At 32.7% G+C, this 16869-nt stretch overlaps 1 protein-coding gene across 1 annotated transcript in view; it reads right to left on the reverse strand.

Annotated features, from left to right (window-relative positions):
• Positions 1–3752: 3752 nt before the first annotated feature.
• Positions 3753–16869, reverse strand: part of LOC114327749 (splicing factor ESS-2 homolog) — a 30386-nt gene continuing 17269 nt past the window's right edge. The window contains exons 3-5 of the mRNA XM_028276455.2: positions 14445–14632; positions 8051–8188; positions 3753–4113 (exon numbers count right to left, since the gene is read on the reverse strand). Of these exons, the coding sequence (XP_028132256.2) occupies positions 3816–4113; positions 8051–8188; positions 14445–14632 (624 nt within the window). The 3' untranslated portion in view covers positions 3753–3815. The remainder of the gene's footprint in view (positions 4114–8050; positions 8189–14444; positions 14633–16869) is intronic.

Consider the following 16869-nt stretch of genomic DNA (forward strand, 5'->3'; position numbering starts at 1 on the left):
TGCTCCAGAGTCAATGTACCAATCACTATTATTAAATTTAGCATTTAAAAAGACCGCACTAAAGTCACTTTTATCTTCCGGTTTTCTCTGCTGTTTTCGAAAATTTTCAAACTCCCGTTTCGAAATTAAGCACTTGTTTTTGTAATGACCGACCTGTTGACATTCATAGCAAATCACATGTTCTTTGTTTTTGTTATGATTGTCATTTCTGTCATTGTTTTTGGAACTACCACCGCCCTCTTTGGGATGTTTTCGGAACTTGCCTTGACTTTGACTTACAAAAGCACTACCAGTAGATTTTTCACTATGTGCGTTCCTACCGTTACAATCTTTCTGCATATCGATTAACTTGGACTTTATTGAATCTGCTGTTATTTTAATGCCGCTGTGTTCCAAAGCCATTGTCATTGCAGTGAATCTATTCGGAAATCCCGCGAGTAACAACGAACCGACCAATTCATTCGTAATTTCGAATCCACTCCGAGTTCATTTCTGCGCTGTTTCAATCATCTGCCCTATATACTGTTCCATACTATCACAATTATTAAGTCGTATATTTATGAGAGTCCTAAGTAAATCAATCTTTCGCGTAAAAGTTTCCTCACCATACAGTTTTTTTAGTGCTGTCCACACATCCAACGCTGTTTTTTCCTCGCGAATATGTACATAAATGGATGGATCGACGCACAAACAAAGTATTGCTCTCGCTTTGGTGGTCTGGAACAGACCACCAAAGTAGGTACTTATTTCCTATCCTTTTTAAGATAAGCTCTTTACATAATGTATTGCCATCTTTTAAATTCCTTCTTGTGAGCGTTTCTGGATCGTTTATTGTGTTTTGTTGTTTCTTTTCTTCAATTTTGCGAAATTCCTAACGACAATATGTTATAATTTTTTTATTTAAACCTCTGTTAGCAGGTTTTTTCTTCCTAAACTGCATTTTCATTAGAGCAGTTGTTTTCAGCTATGACGCCATATACAATTTGGCATATGATTTGAGGCGCTCAGAGCAACAGTGGTTTAAGCCACAAATTAAGCATTTTTAGATTGAAGTTGGATTTATAGTTTGACGTAGCGTAGACGTAACGGAGACGTAAGAAACGGACTGGAGACGTAAGAAAATAATATGTCAATTTATAATTCAACGTAGCGGAATTTTTGCGCTTGCGCATGAGTAGAAACAATGACTTAATTCAATAACACACAGCCTATAAATTATACGAACCGTAAACAAACTTTGTGTTTATTTATTTATACTATTATTTATAAAATATTTATCTGTTTTGCGTGCTACAATGGATTAGGCAATAAACGAAGGTATGCTCCTTGCTGCCGTGGAATTTCCAACTATGTTGTTTCATTTCCTGGTCTTTAAAATGTTCATTGGATTTAATTATTATCGTATGTGTGTGGATATAAAAGATAACCCCGAATTAACAGGCTAATAAACAACTTATATTTATCTTTAACTTAACACCCATTCTATTTAACAAATAATTATCAAAATTCGAATATGTTGACAAACCACTTTTTACAAAAGGGTGAGGGGGCGGGTCCACTTTGAGTGACAGAACAAAATTCTGCCTCATGATTGGCCCGACGGAAGAAACGCACTGTAAAAGATGAAAGTTGGTCATCTCTTCCGTTCAGTTACGTTTCTCTTACGTTCCGTCAGGCGCTTGCGTTCATTTATAAACACGCTGTTGTACACAAAATTCGCTGTTGATCTTTTCCAGTGCGTCTCCGTTGCGTGTACGTCTACGCTACGTCAAACTATAAATCCAACTTAATATATCAATAAGAGCAGTAACATTAAATCTTTGGATTAACAAGGTTTTACAAAACCTACCTCTATATTTGGCTAAATGGAAATACGAATGCAAATATTGCATTTATCTCAAAACTCCGTTTTTGGGGTTAGGCCACTGTTGCTCTGAGCGCCTCATTTGATAATTTCTTTTTTGATGTTATGTTGTGATCTGAGTGTAATTTAAATAGCTGTTGCCGTGGGTTGGATTTCTGAATACCGGTTGCATATCCGGTATCATCTTTTGTGATATTTATATCCTGTATCAATTAAAATAAAATGAGTCATCAAATCAGATATGACAACTTCAACCTACATAAAAAAGTCAAAGAACTAGCCGGAATAGGAAATAGAAGAACCTCAAATATATTGCTCGACAAAAATGGAAATATAATGCAGACAGAACGAAAACTACGACGATGGAAATAGTACATCGAGGAACTATTTCATGACCAGATAGAAGCTAGTACATCCGTAGATAGCCAAAAAGGAGATGTGGGCCCCCAGAGATAACCAAATTAGAGGTTAGTCAGGCAATAGACTCCATGAAAACTAATAAATCAGCTGGTCCAGATGAATTACCTAGCGAGCTGATAAAGTTGGTCAACGAGAAAAACCTGGACATAATAGTAGAACTGTTCAACGCTATCTATAGTACGGGAATCATCCCTAAAGAAATGTTGACATCAGCATTTGTGTGTTTGCCAAAGAATGCAGTGACTACCGAACCATATAAGCTTAATGTCACATACCTTGAAAATTCTGCTGAAAATTATCCACGCTAGAATACACTGTAAACTGGAGCTGGATATTAGTGACACTCATGGGTTCCGCAATAGTATGGGTACATACCAGAGAGGCATTATTCTCCTTCAACGTGCTGACGCTGACACAGAGATGTTTGGATGTTAACTGTACTCTTTACGTCTGTTTTATAGACTACAATAAAGCGTTTGATAAAGTAAAACATGATCGACTCATGAAAATTCTGAAAACTAAAAACCTAGATGAAAGAGATTTACGACTAATAACACACCTCTATTACAATCAGCGAGCAATAGTAAGAATTGAAAAAGAAACATCTGAAGAAATGGACATAAAGAGAGGAGTCAGGCAAGGCTGCATACTATCACCTCTATTAATTAACGTTTTTTCTGAAGAGGTAATGCGAGAAACTCTGGAAGATGAAACAGTCGGCATAAGAGTAAATGGAGTCTTAGTTAACATCAGATATGCAGATGATACAGTAATAATAGCCGATAGTTTACAAGACCTGCAAAGGCTCATGAGTAAAATAGTAAGGTGTAGTAGGGAGTACATACTCTCTCTCAATATCAAAAAGACGAAGTTTATGAAAATTAGTAAAAACAACCATAATAATAACGAAATATTGATAGTAGAGGGCCAGCAGATCAAAAGAGTAAAAAAGTACACTTACCTAGGAACACTTATAACAGAAAATAATGACTACACTGCAGAAATCGAAAAAGCACGTTCTAATTTTATGAAAATGAAAAAGGTCCTATGTAGCAAAGATTTAACATTAGCTCTTAAAGTACGCCTAACAAAATGTTACGCATACAGTGTACTATTACTATACTACGGAGTGGAATCATGGACGTGAGACAATGTAGAGACAATGACACGACTTAACGCCTGACTTAAGTACTGAGAAGAATAGGTAAAGAGAAGGAAGTTGAACTTTCACTTAAAGAAAGAAAACTACAGCATCTCGGACATGTAACGCGGGGCGAGAAGTATGGCATCCTGCGACTCATAATGTAAGGAAAGATAGATGGCAGAAGAAGCGTCGGAAGAAGACGAATTTCATGGCTGAATAACCTGAGAGAATGGTTTGGATGCAGCTCAAAACAACTATTTAGAGCTACTGCCTCAAAACTTAAAATAGCTATGATGATTGCCAGCACCTGAAGAAGAAGAGTCATCAAATTAAAAAATACTTTATTATCTTATCTGTACAATAAATAAATAAAACTCATTTATATCTTCAAAAAAAGTCTGCTGCCGTTTTCCTTTTAAGAATCCTCTTGGGAACTTCAATTTTCAACAAATCGTCGGTAGAAACTTCTGCAGCCTTTTTATTTTTTATGTTAACCAATGGAGTAGATGCTCTTCTTGGCGATGGGGTTGGAGTCTTCCGACATTTCGCCATTGGACTAGGTGAATATACAGACCTTAAGTCTGAACTGACTCCAAGTTTAAGCCGCGATGTTGCTAGTTTCCTTGCAGCGGGAGACATCGTTGCTAACCTGTCGATGGCTGATGTATGCGGTCTCGGAGATGGTCTGAAATTTTTTAGAAAATTGTAAGAAAGTGTTGAACGATAATTCTTTTTATTTTTGAAATGGAAAAAGGGGTTTGTATTTTGTAGATTAATTTCAAATAAAAACTATACGCACCCGCAGTACGGTAGATCAATCAGACATAGGGCCGGTTTTTCAGTGCTGGTTAACCTATTTATTTTTTTGGTCACCGAAATATTCATGGTTAATCAGTTTTTCAGTACTAGGTTAGAGCTTAAACTCGTTTAAGTTAACCACGATTTTAACCGATCCTCGTTAGATGGTTTAACTCCGAATTTTGCGGTTACGCTTGCGCATTGGTGCAGTGAATGCATCATGTTTATTTTTTTGAGTACCTGCCTGACAGAAGGGATTAGTTGGGTTATGTTATTTTCTTTCATCGCGGTAAGTATTCTAATACCTCCCTATTATTATAAGGAAATTATTATTATTGAAATTATAAATTATTATCGTTATTATATAGGAAGGAATTATAAGGAAATATATTTAAATATAACTGTAACAGGTACCTATGTTTACACTTACTGTAACAGGATTTAATGCATGATTCCTAGTAATATTTTCAAAAGATTATTTTATATTTGTCTACACAGCAAAATACTTAATTATTTACCAAAGAGTCCGACTTCTTATTTCCTGGTTAATCTGTTCAAATAGTGATAAGATCGTGGTCTTTGACAAACAAAATCGGAAGAAAAGTCTAAATCGTCCCAGTAATTCTAATTCTCTTCTGTTATGAAACCGAGGTAGACGTTATGAACTAAACAAAGATTCCCAACTTGATATTGCATTGCATTAATCATTTTTTAAATTTGGTTATGAAGTCTTTTATTTATTTTTCTGTCAAATTGATCATTATTTCTCGAATTGCACATGCGCACGTACAGTTACTGCTGCCAACAGAAGAAAAAAAGTGGTTAGCTAACCGAGATTTTTTTAACTTGATTTAAAGCACTGAAAAACGCTATGAGGGTTAAAATACTGGTTATACTGGTTAGAATTTAAACTACGTTAGCTAACCAAAATTTTAATCGCTCACTGAAAAACTGGGCCTAAGGGTCGATTTCTCATACCTGAGTTATAGTCCAATTAATGAAGCTTAAAATAGAACAAAACCTCGCAATTTTTACAGAATGGATCGATTTGCTTGAAAATTTGAGAAAAAGTAGTGAATAGTTCAAGGATCAAAATCTATATGATGCCAAAAGGCGCTTTTACCATGGGGGTGGTTGCCACCCCATCTCGTGGGTGGAAATTTTTTATTATATTTTAATCGCAAAACTTGGTAAAAACGTTCATTCTAAGCAAAAAACGTTCTATACATTTTTTTGATAAAATTGACAGTTTTCGATTTATTCGCTATCGAAAGTGTTAGTTTTATATCGAAAAAATCAATGTTTTTATTAAGTTTTTTGGTAATAACTCAAAAAGTTTTCGTTTTATCAAAACAACTTTACTTAAAAAAAATGTACCGTTTGAAAAAAGAAACAAAACCATTTTTTAAATTTTCTTTAAGACCAATACTAATCGAGCTATACTTTATTATATGTTGGCTCTTCTTCGCCAAATGCTAAATATTGTAGATTCAAAGTAAAAAGACGCGAAAACTATCCATTTTTCGAAAACAACTTGTCCAAACTAATTTAAAGTACTTAAAAATATCTATCTCCAGAAATAAAACAAAAGTCTCTAGCTCAAAAATTAAGTGACTTAATAATGAAAAGAATGTCAGTCCCTATTTTTTTCAGCGAAAAGTTATCGCAAGCAACCCCCTAATCACCACCCTAATTAAAATTAGTCATTGACCTTATTTGGTCTTTTTTATTTATGTATTTTGAATAGGTTCTAGAAGTTTGACCGGCTTAGAATGATTAGTTTTTAAAAAAATGGAGTTAAAAGCGAATAACGAATTTTTGTAGTTTGGAAAAAATGGCCTTTTCTTCAGAATAGCATGTGGATGATGATATCAGTAATTTATATGTATGTTATGGATAGATAAAAGTGGTTTGATAGCTGAACATGAAAAAACGAATTATTGTGGCTTGTACCATCTCTTTAGCCATCAAACCACTTTTATCTATCCATTACATATAAATTTTCATCTACATACAACCCACCACCATATTTCTACATATGACCTATTCTCACCCTACCTATTCAATCTGTCATTACCAACATATAACACTCATCTATAGTAAAACCAAATCAAAAGTCTAATTTTCTTTCTGGGTCCCGTTCAGGTTCCTTTCTGATTAATTTGCTCACAGATATTTCATACCTCCCAGCCCCTACTTTCATCGTCTTATGACGGTTTTGGTTTTTGGACCCTTAGGGATCCGGGCAGCCTGCGAGGTCTCTGGGAATTAGTGCCTAAGTTTGAGCTTGTGCTTTCTTAATGACACATCCCTCTAGATTATTTAAGACATTTTTACACCTCAGCCACCCCCATTGTGATTTCTTTTTAAACTTACACAAATTCTAACAACTACTAATAAGTTGAACTATTCGATAACCTTAAATCAACACAAAATTGCTTTTTTAAATCTTAGGTCTCTTGACAACAAGATTTGATTACTGACTCTAGTCCTCGAATACAAACATTTGTGTAATGTGGTTTGCCTAACCACCTCCACTGACAGTATACGTGAATACATTTTTAACTACAACATCTAGTTTACTGAATTTTAAATGATTATTTTTCACAATGTTGTTACATTATTTCTAATTTTAACAAGCTGTACACCATAGTCTTTAAATTTGACAGGTTAATTTTTCAACTTCCTGTGGAACTGTAATTTCTGTCTTGTCATCGTTCGGAGGCCTCTATCCATTTCATTGTCACTTGCTGCCATAGCTTCACCATGTGAACAAGTCAAAGCACAGCTCAGATGTTACCTGGAGCATATTAGTAAAATATCTTTAACATCCATGCCTAAGTTAGCATTTTCAACTGATGCTTCCTTGACGGATTAATTGTACAGGACTTTGACCCACATATTTTTGTTAAATTATATCTAGGTGTTTAGCATGTAAATTTAACGTGAGTATAACCTACAACTTCTCTTAACCGTAGTCAAAATTTCAAAATCTTTGCATTATTTTACCAGGTTATATTCATTTTGGGTAAGCACTGATGATGACTGCTAAAACAGTCGAAAACTAGTTATGTGATTGTGATGTAGCCCTTTTTAGAGATTTTAAATATATACCTTTTATAAAGGATTTTACTGTTTTTTGTATTACATGGTATACAGCCAACTACAGGAAAACTTTTTCCTTGTGGATTTTTCATTATTTGTAGTCAGGACTCTAAAATTGGTTGTCCGGAAAGCGGAGACTGCCGGCCGGCCAGCCTCCCTTGCTCAATCTCCGGGCAGCGTGTGCTTAAGCGATAATGCAGTGTTTAAGGTGACCGGGTCTCCTTAAACGATGCTGGGAGAACTAATTTTAGGATCCTGATTACAGATAATTAAAACGCTAAAAGTGCGAATTTTCTCATGAATTTTGGTATGTGTGGTCAGAATAATATTTGGAACAACCTATTCAAATAAATTTTTCCGATATCTCTAACACGAAGCAAAATAGCAAAGCAAACAAAACAGTGTAGCATGTGTAAAAAATTTATGGGGAGGCTAAGCCTTCCTTGCCTCCTCTGACTAGCTGCCACTGACGTAAAGTGTAAAAACGAATGGACTCTAAATAGAAAAAAAAAGAATGGGATAACCACATAAGTAGAATGGGAGCGACACGTGTGGTCACAATAGGAAGATATAAATCACCAATCGGTAGAAGAAGTATCCGCCAACCGCGCAAAAGATGGATGACAACCTTCCATAAAGGTATCAAACCGCCAATGAACAGGCAGTATTGCTTATAAAGAGGAAGAAGACATAAAAATATGCCCCTAAAATAAACTTACGTAGCAAATTGCCTTCTTTGTGCATCAATATTTTTCCTCTTCTCTATATTCTTCTTCTCTCCTACCTTTTCCGCTAAAGCCAATGCTATTTGCTCTCGCCTGGGAGGTTCCGATATCTTGAAGGTCGGTCCTTGACTCCTAATAAAGAAAAAAAAAACAGTTAATTCCATAAACATAAAAATAGACAATTTTGCCAACATCCAATTTTAGAGTTTCAACGTAATATGGAAGGAATGCTTGAAATATAGCGATATTAAAAGGAGTAGATACAAATAGACATTCAAGAGAAGCTCAACAGATACAGGAAACCCAGATCAAGAAGAGTAGGTATTTTCTTTGCTAACTAAACAATGTTTTATGAAAAGGCTGAGACATCGAAGGATGTATAAATGGCAAGGCGCTTACAGGGTGATTAAAAAGCCCGAAGTAAATTATGTTTGGGTTATATTGGTTTGAGATGAGATGGGGGAGATGCGGCACTGTAACGAGCATTCTAGTATAAAGCATAGTATGCATATGCGATTCTCACAAAAGATTTATTGTAAAGGATAATTTGGTACTTAAATATTTTATATGGAAGAAGCTACTAAAGTTTGATGTATAAGAATGCCATTCATTCACCCAGCAACTTTACTAAAGCAGTTTCTGGAAAACCCGTTACAAAATAGTTTATTATAAAATAATACCTAGTATATTTGTAATACGTTACACATAAAAACAACTAACTTTTATTCTAAAATTTTACCAAATATTACTTTTGATGTCTGGATTCCACTTATTCATTATTTTCATTTTTCTCTCTAAAATTCATTGACTTTGTAAATTTCACAACGGTATAAATGTGTACAACTATTCATTGATATGTAATGGATTTTGTAGGAAACAAGAAATATAAAAAAACACGAAAACTTTCATATTCGAAACAAAAAACTTGTCTATTTATTTTTATCACTTTCGTAACATACTAACATTTACCTTTTTGCATTTGACAAAAAAAGGCATTTGACGAGGTAATGTATGAAAAATTAGTCCAAATTCTAAAGACAACAAACACAGACAAACGGGACTTAAGAATTATAACAAACCTTTACTGGAATCAAAGAGCAAAAATTGTAATAGATAACGAACCATGCTCAGAAATTATAATCGAGAGAGGAGTTAGGCAAGGATGTATTTTGTCTCCATTACTATTCAAAGTATACAGGGTGTTTGGTAGGTCGATGGAAATTTTTTAAGGGATAATAGGGGACGCCATTTGCAACATTTTTTGCTAATAATGTATCGCTCAAACTGTTAAGGTTTTATTTTAAAAAATATTTATCTAAGCGAGATACTTCCCTGACATACAAAATGCCTTACGTATTACTTGCTCAGATTGCAAAAACCCTTCGTTGTTAATGCAACTCCAAACACAATTCGGATGTCAAAACAGTAAAACGCACCTTTCATACGCATACAATAACCATGTTTATAAACCAAAATAAACCACTTCATAGCAGGTAGATTGTTTTTTGTTTGTTATGCGTTCGGAGAATGACGATAGCTGATGGAAATTTTATGCGAAGAGTTAGTGTTGTAGGTTTACATTTTTATTCCATTCGTAAAACAAGGAGGTAGTACGCCTAGATAATTTTTAAACGTGAAATAGACGGTTGTCGAATATTGACAAATTTAACTTTATTTCCGAAACCTTAACAGTTTGAGCGATACATTATTAGCAAAAAATGTTGCAAATGGCGTCCCCTATTATCCCTTAAAAAATTTCAATCGACCTACCAAATACCCTGTATAGCGAATCCATTTTTGAAGAAACATTACTATATGAAAGTGAAGGAATAATATTAAACGGAGGAACTATTAACAAAATAAGATATGTAGATAGCACTGTGATTATAGCAAGCTTTGCTAAACAACTCCAAAACAAAAAGCCTAAAACTATATATGATAATAACTAAGAAAACAAATATACAAACAAGCATACATTTGGGAGATGAACCGTTAAAAAGGGTTAATAAATATAAATACCGAGGAACCAGGATTTCAGAAATTGATGATCAATCAACACACAACTAGGGCCATGATAGAAATAGCAAGAAATGCCTTTGTAAAAATGAAAACAATTCTCTGCAATAAAGACCTTAGATTAGAACCGAGAGTAAGAATTCTGAGATGTTACCTGTTCTCGATACTACATTCAGCCCTATTCTGTAACTTTTAACAAATCGAATAGAAATGACCAAGTCGAATCGTAATTACCCGAAATTGGAATGTTTGATATCTATCGCGTCATTTTTGTGTTTGGATTGGCATTCTGTAACTCACATCGTAATCAGGTTAAATCGAAATCGGTAACTTCGATTTCACGCTTTCAGGAGGTGGTGGCAACCCCGCATTGACAAGCGAAATGAGTGTTCTGTGACCTGTTTGTTACTGGATCTAAAATTGAAATATGACACCGTTGCCATATCCTCAATTTTTTCATACTTTACATAAAGTTACATTTAAAAAATAGTTAAGAAAAACCAAAAAGAAAAGTTTTGAAAAGTAACTTAAAAGATGATAAATGGTTTTAAATCAAAGTTAATTAAAATTGTTATAAAAAAGAAGATACATTGATATAATATAAAAAAGATAAATGAAGATAAGATGTATACATACAAAGATAATTTAAATTGATGTTATTAATTATTATTAATAAATTATTTAAAATCGATATTACTAGCAAAATGCAATCCTTAAGATTTGACCCCAGTTGAAATAACTGCTAAATAACTTTTCCCAAAAATGGCCTCTTTTCTATAATTTGTTCAGACTATGAGCGTTGATTGATAAATATACAAGTATATTGGTATATATATTTATCAATCAACGCATAAGAAATATATCGTATGCTATTCTTGTACATTACACCATTGATTGAAATTGTACAAGAAATAAACGAAAAAAGTATGGCAACACTGTGACTGACAAACATTCAGATGACAATAAATAGCAGATAAATTAAGGTTAGGTTTGGAAAACATGTCTAAATTAAATATATAATTATTTAAACGAATAACGGCACATACTAAAAATTAAGCAGCTACAAAAAGGTACAAATACTATATAGACCAGTAAGGATCTGTTTTTAGGTGGATGTGAGAGGTGGCATTCAGATTTTTGCGGATAAAGTTAGGTGATAACTTCGTTAATAATAATTGATTTATGCTCCTACTCAAATATGCCCGGAACATTAACCTTTCAGTGCTAACGTGAAGTATTTTGACATAAGTGCTAACGTCCGTCTCTGAGACCGTATGTTTTTACATGCCCTAGTACTGTAAATTTTACTAATTTTTAAAATTTAATTACTTCAAGGGTTTTATTAAATACTTTTTTATTTAAAATAAATGCAGTTTTATTTAAAAATTATATTTATAAACATTTATTTGGACAAAAATAATTCCTTAACAAAAACAAGCAACTATTCTAAAAAGTGAGAAAAAAACCCTAAAATCTTAATTTAAACAAAAAATTTGCCGAGTTATTTTTAAACTAAAGATGAAATTATCCACTTATAATAACCATACTTAAGCAATTCTAATAATACGAAGTAACTTTACACTTAAAAAAAGTCAATCTTTTTCTGAGCATTCTACACATATACCCTTTATGTGTTCTAAGCACATAAATTTATTACATGAGTAACAACTGTACTTTGTTTTTCGACTTTTCGTAGTTCATTTCTATTTCTAAAAAGTAAAAAAAATAATATTTTATTCACTAAAAATACAACGCTAAAAGTTACAATCCTTACCTTTAGCACAGCCGCAAAAGCTAACATCCGTCTCTGAGACCGAAATCTTGTGTAACGAACGAACTATGCATCTACGTTCAACAATATTTTAATACTATCAACGGTTAGGTAAAATATGAAGCTATTGAATGACCTAGCCCGAATATCGAAATAGATCGTTAATTATCGGTATGAATAGGTTAGCTCCGTCTATGAGACCATGCGTTAGCACTGAAAGGTTAATAAAAAAAATAAAATATTTAAAAATTTTATTTTTTTTTCTACTTTTTTTGCTTATAACTTAAAAACTATTCATTTTAGAACAAAGTCCTATAGGAATAAAACAAAGATAATTAAATTTTCTATCAGATGCGATTGGTTAAAAATGTCTTAATTTATCATCTTTGCTTCAAAATAGCAATAAATATAAAATAAGGGGGCAAAACAAACCTGTCTTTATTCAATGATTTTCCGTCACTTAGGTTACACTTGGAACCTTCCTAATTCGCTTAGAAAATTTTTGTAATGTGTTAAAACCGTACACCAAATTTCATTAAAATTGACTTACTAGATTTTGCATAATAATTTTGCAATCTAAACTTTTTTTAAAAAATTAAAATTTTTTAAAATCTTGCACAACAAAAACTAGAACATACAAAGATTTGTCAATTTTTTTACATATAAAGAAGTACTCCACCTATCTAATGCACTTTACAGAGTTGAAATCGGATTATTTAAGCAGCCTCAGCAATGTTTTAAAGTTATAAACAATTTTTTGGCTTATAAACAAATTAGTGCTGTGGCCAGGAGGGGGTGCTACGGGTTCCTTTATTTAGATGGACTTACCCAAGTTTTTTTATGTATTTTGACCCGTAGAACAGAATTTTTTGGGTAACAGTTGATCCGGATATCGATAAGATTTTTATAAACAAAGAACTTGAGGAATTACATAAAATCGATTTTTCGCAAAATAAAACATTTTTTTGTATATCTTGTATATCTTCTAAGCAAAAAATGTTCTTACAAGTTTTTTCGTAGGATGCATAGTTTTCGAGATAAACGCGGTGAAACTTTCAAAAAATCGAGAAATTGCAATTTTTGAACGCGAATAATGTTTGATTAAAAAATAAAATAGCAATTCTGCTGACAGCATTTGAAAGTTTAAGTCAAATTGTACCGGTTTTAATTATTTGCATTGCTAAAAATTAATTTTTTTATTATTAAACAAAGCTATTTGTTTATAGGCCAAAAAATTGTTTATAAATTTAAAACATTGCTGGGGCCCCTTAAATAATCCGATTTTAATTCTGTAAAGTGTATTAGATAGGTAGAGCACCTCTTTATATGTAAAAAAAAAATTAGCCAACTTCTAAATGGTCTACTTTTTGTTCAGAAAGAATTTAAAAAATTTGAACTTTATAAAAACATTTAGATTGCAAATTTATTATGCAAAATTTATTAGGTCGATTTTAATGAAATTTGGTACACGATTTAAGTATGTTACAAATAATTTCCTAAGCGAATTACTAAGGTTCTAAGTGCCACCAAAGTGGTTAAAAAATATTGAATAACAACAGGCTTATTTTGCCCCCTTATTTTGTATTTATTGCTATATTGCAGAAAAGTTAATATGTACCTTAAGACATTTTTTACCAGTCGTATATCATACAAAATTCAATTATCTTTATTGTATTTCTGTACGACTTTGTTCCAAAACGAATCGTTTTAAAGTTATAAGCAAAGAAAGCAGAAAAAAATCGATGTTTTTCGAATTTTTAAATATTTTAATTTTTTTATTAATGTTCCGGGCATATTTGAGAAGGAGCATAAGTCAATGATTATTACTGAAGGTGTCACCTAACTTATCTGCAAAAATCCGAATGCCACCTCTCACATCCAAAAATAGACGTTTTTACGCAGATCCTTACTGGTCTAATAAATAATTATAAATACGTAGTAATCAATTATTATCAATTATTTTTAGTAGATTTAAAATATAAACGTCAAAACAAAACAAAATGCGCTTGCGTCAAGCACAATTCCGATATCGAAATCTCGACAGGGTAAATGCTGTCGAAGTGATTTCTATTCACTATTACGATTGTAGAGATTCCGAAGTAGTTATGGAATACCGATTTGGACTATTTCTATTGACCACTTCTATTCGATTTTACATACTTCCATCATCGAAATGAGTTACAGAATAGGCATGATTATGGACTGGAATGCTCGACATTGAAGCAAGAACACATAAATAAGCTACAGTCACTTGAAATGTGGTATTACAGAAGGGTGTTTAAATAGCATGGACACATAAGAAAACTAACATGGAAGTATTGCGAGAAATGGGCAAAGAATACATGGGCATAATAAAAATAAGAAGTTACAGCATCTGGGACATTAATGAGGGACAGCGATAGAAAAGCTAAGATTCTTAATACACTCAAAGATAAGAGGAGGAAGGAGTATAGGAAGGATATGGTTGAAGAATTTAAGGGACTTGTTTAAATGCAGTTCAATAGATCTCTTCAGAGCCGCAGCAGATAGAGTAAACATAGTGATGATGATATCCAGTCTCCGATTGGGAGACGGCACTTAAAGAAGAAGAAGAATATTTACTTTGGTAATGGCGTATCACTCCCATCAAGTCTAAACGGCGTTCCTTCTATTTCACCCCAGGTCATCAAAGGGGTTCCCAACAAACTTGGTGAAGGAGATGGACTTCTTACAAAACTATATCCTCCTACTTTAGGTGTGTCTGTCTTGAGAAGTTCTTTACCATCAACACCAATTTTTCCATCAAGGACCTACAAAATAAAATAGTTTCAATATTCATACATACAATAATTTAGCAACTTATGGAACATAAATTTAGTGAAAAACATTCTCTAAAATTCTAACCCTATCCCTTGATGACAGAATTAATTAAAATATATTTTAAACAACTTTGTTTAAAATATTGTCCCAATTTCAAATTAATAATATTTGGAACTTAGTAGGAGTAGGGGATTAGAGTGGTAGAATCAGCGAAGAAAACGGACTGTCCCCAAACACAAAAAAGACAAAATCTATGGCAATTACAAAAGCCCAAGAGCGCTAAGAAAGCATAACAAAATGTACTGTAACATATTTTTGTCTCACCCTGTAGACATAAGAATATCGCTTCCTATGCCAAGTAAATTCAAGGAATTTATTTCTGTTCCGAAAAAAAGAAAACGTGAGAATAATTATTCAGAATGGAATTGTAGTTTATCTGTTTTGTTAAAAGAAATACGTTATGGGTAATAGCTAAATTAGGTTTCCTGTGTTTAAATTCTCGCCCGTTCAGTTGTGATGTAAAAAAGGGTTACATTGTATTATAATGATCGACTGGCTCCACGAATCTTGGAGTTTAGATACACATACGTGCTAATATCAGTATCAGAGAGCGCAGGTGTTAATTGTGGACTCAGCAATATCTGTCTTGAAAATTGTTAGAACTGAGAGAGGTTTGCTGACTTTGCAAACTGATTTTTGATGGTTCCCTACTAAGTAGGTTGGGCTTAGATTATGTTTTGTTTTTCCCTATTGGTCGATAATAAGTGTAGGTAGTTTAGTTATTTTTTTTATTAGTCAATGATGAAAGAAGGAATTCAAGTTTGAGCTTTCAAAGAGAGAGGTTTGTTGAAGCCTCGGCAGAAGCCGCTTTGGCGGTTTTCTAAGAAAGTTAAGTTCAAATATCAAGTTCTGACGTAGTTCTTAATCAAGTTTTTAAGTTCATGAAAATGTAGAGTATTAGAAGCAGTACCAATGTAGTGTTAGAAACTGTTCTCCTTTCGTGACTTGCTAGTCACAAGCCAAATGCCGCTGTTAGGCAAAGAGCCAGTTTATTTTAGTGTATGCCACACTACCTAAGTTTCTTTTTGTAAGCAGTTATGGATTAAGTGCTAAAGATAATCCTAAATATCTCAAAAGTCATTTAAAAGTCAATATGAACAGAATCATTAGGAAGTTTATTTAGTTTTGCTGAAACTTTTCATGGAAACAACCTTTTTTTTGTACTTTGTATGTAAATTCAGTGAAAAGTAGTGCTTTGGACATTCACAACGTGAAGAATAAGGACAGGACTATATAACAAGGCATTGTTTGTAAACTTTTTTATCGTTTTTGTAAACAGGATCTTTAATATTGTACATCTACAAAAGATCCATCATTTGTCTTTTTTATTTTTTTGTAATTCTAAGAAAAACATGTTTTTTACATTTTCTTCGTAAAACTAATATTTTTCGAGTTATTCGTGGTTGAAAGTAACAGTTTCTCGACGGAAAAATCGACTTTTTTAGAGGGTTTTTTGAGAATAACCCGAAAAATATGCATTTAATCAAAAAAACTGTGGATATCAAAATTGTATCTTTTAGTAACATAAACGAAACTGTTTTTTCATAATATCTTTACGACCAATACAAACTGAGATACGGCATGTTATATTAGCTTTTTTCGTCAAATGAATAATTTGAAATAATCAAAGCCAAATAATGGGAAAACTATGCATTTTCCAGGAAAACTTAGATGATTTTTTTAAGCATACAATAAGATCTTAAAAAAAAAAAATAAAAAGTTTCTAGCATAAGAATTGAGCAGCTTATGAACAAAAAAAAGTCGGCACCTGTCTTTCTCTACGAAAAAACAGTGAAAACAACCCCCTAACTACCCTTGTAATTAAAAATTGGTCTTCGCCTTTCTGTAATTCCTTTTATATTTATACTATCAATACACTCAAGAAGTTTGACCTATTTAAAAAGCCTAATTTTAGAAAAATTGGAGTTTAAAGAAAAATTGATTTTTTGCAATTTCGCATTTTTTATGCCGAAATTTCGTATTTCGTATCTCCGAAAATACTGGAGATACGAAAAAAATTATTGACTACTAAATTGTAGCTTTTTTAATAACTAAAATATCCTTATGCATATATTTTCATTACAGTGAAGAGTTAGTGAGATATAGCTGTTTAAAACATCTATTTACGAGCAAACATCCCCTTAAACCCATTTCAATTAAAAATTAA

The sequence above is a fragment of the Diabrotica virgifera genome, chromosome 3, assembly GCF_917563875.1.
Source record: "Diabrotica virgifera virgifera chromosome 3, PGI_DIABVI_V3a".
Classification (NCBI taxonomy): domain Eukaryota; kingdom Metazoa; phylum Arthropoda; class Insecta; order Coleoptera; family Chrysomelidae; genus Diabrotica; species Diabrotica virgifera.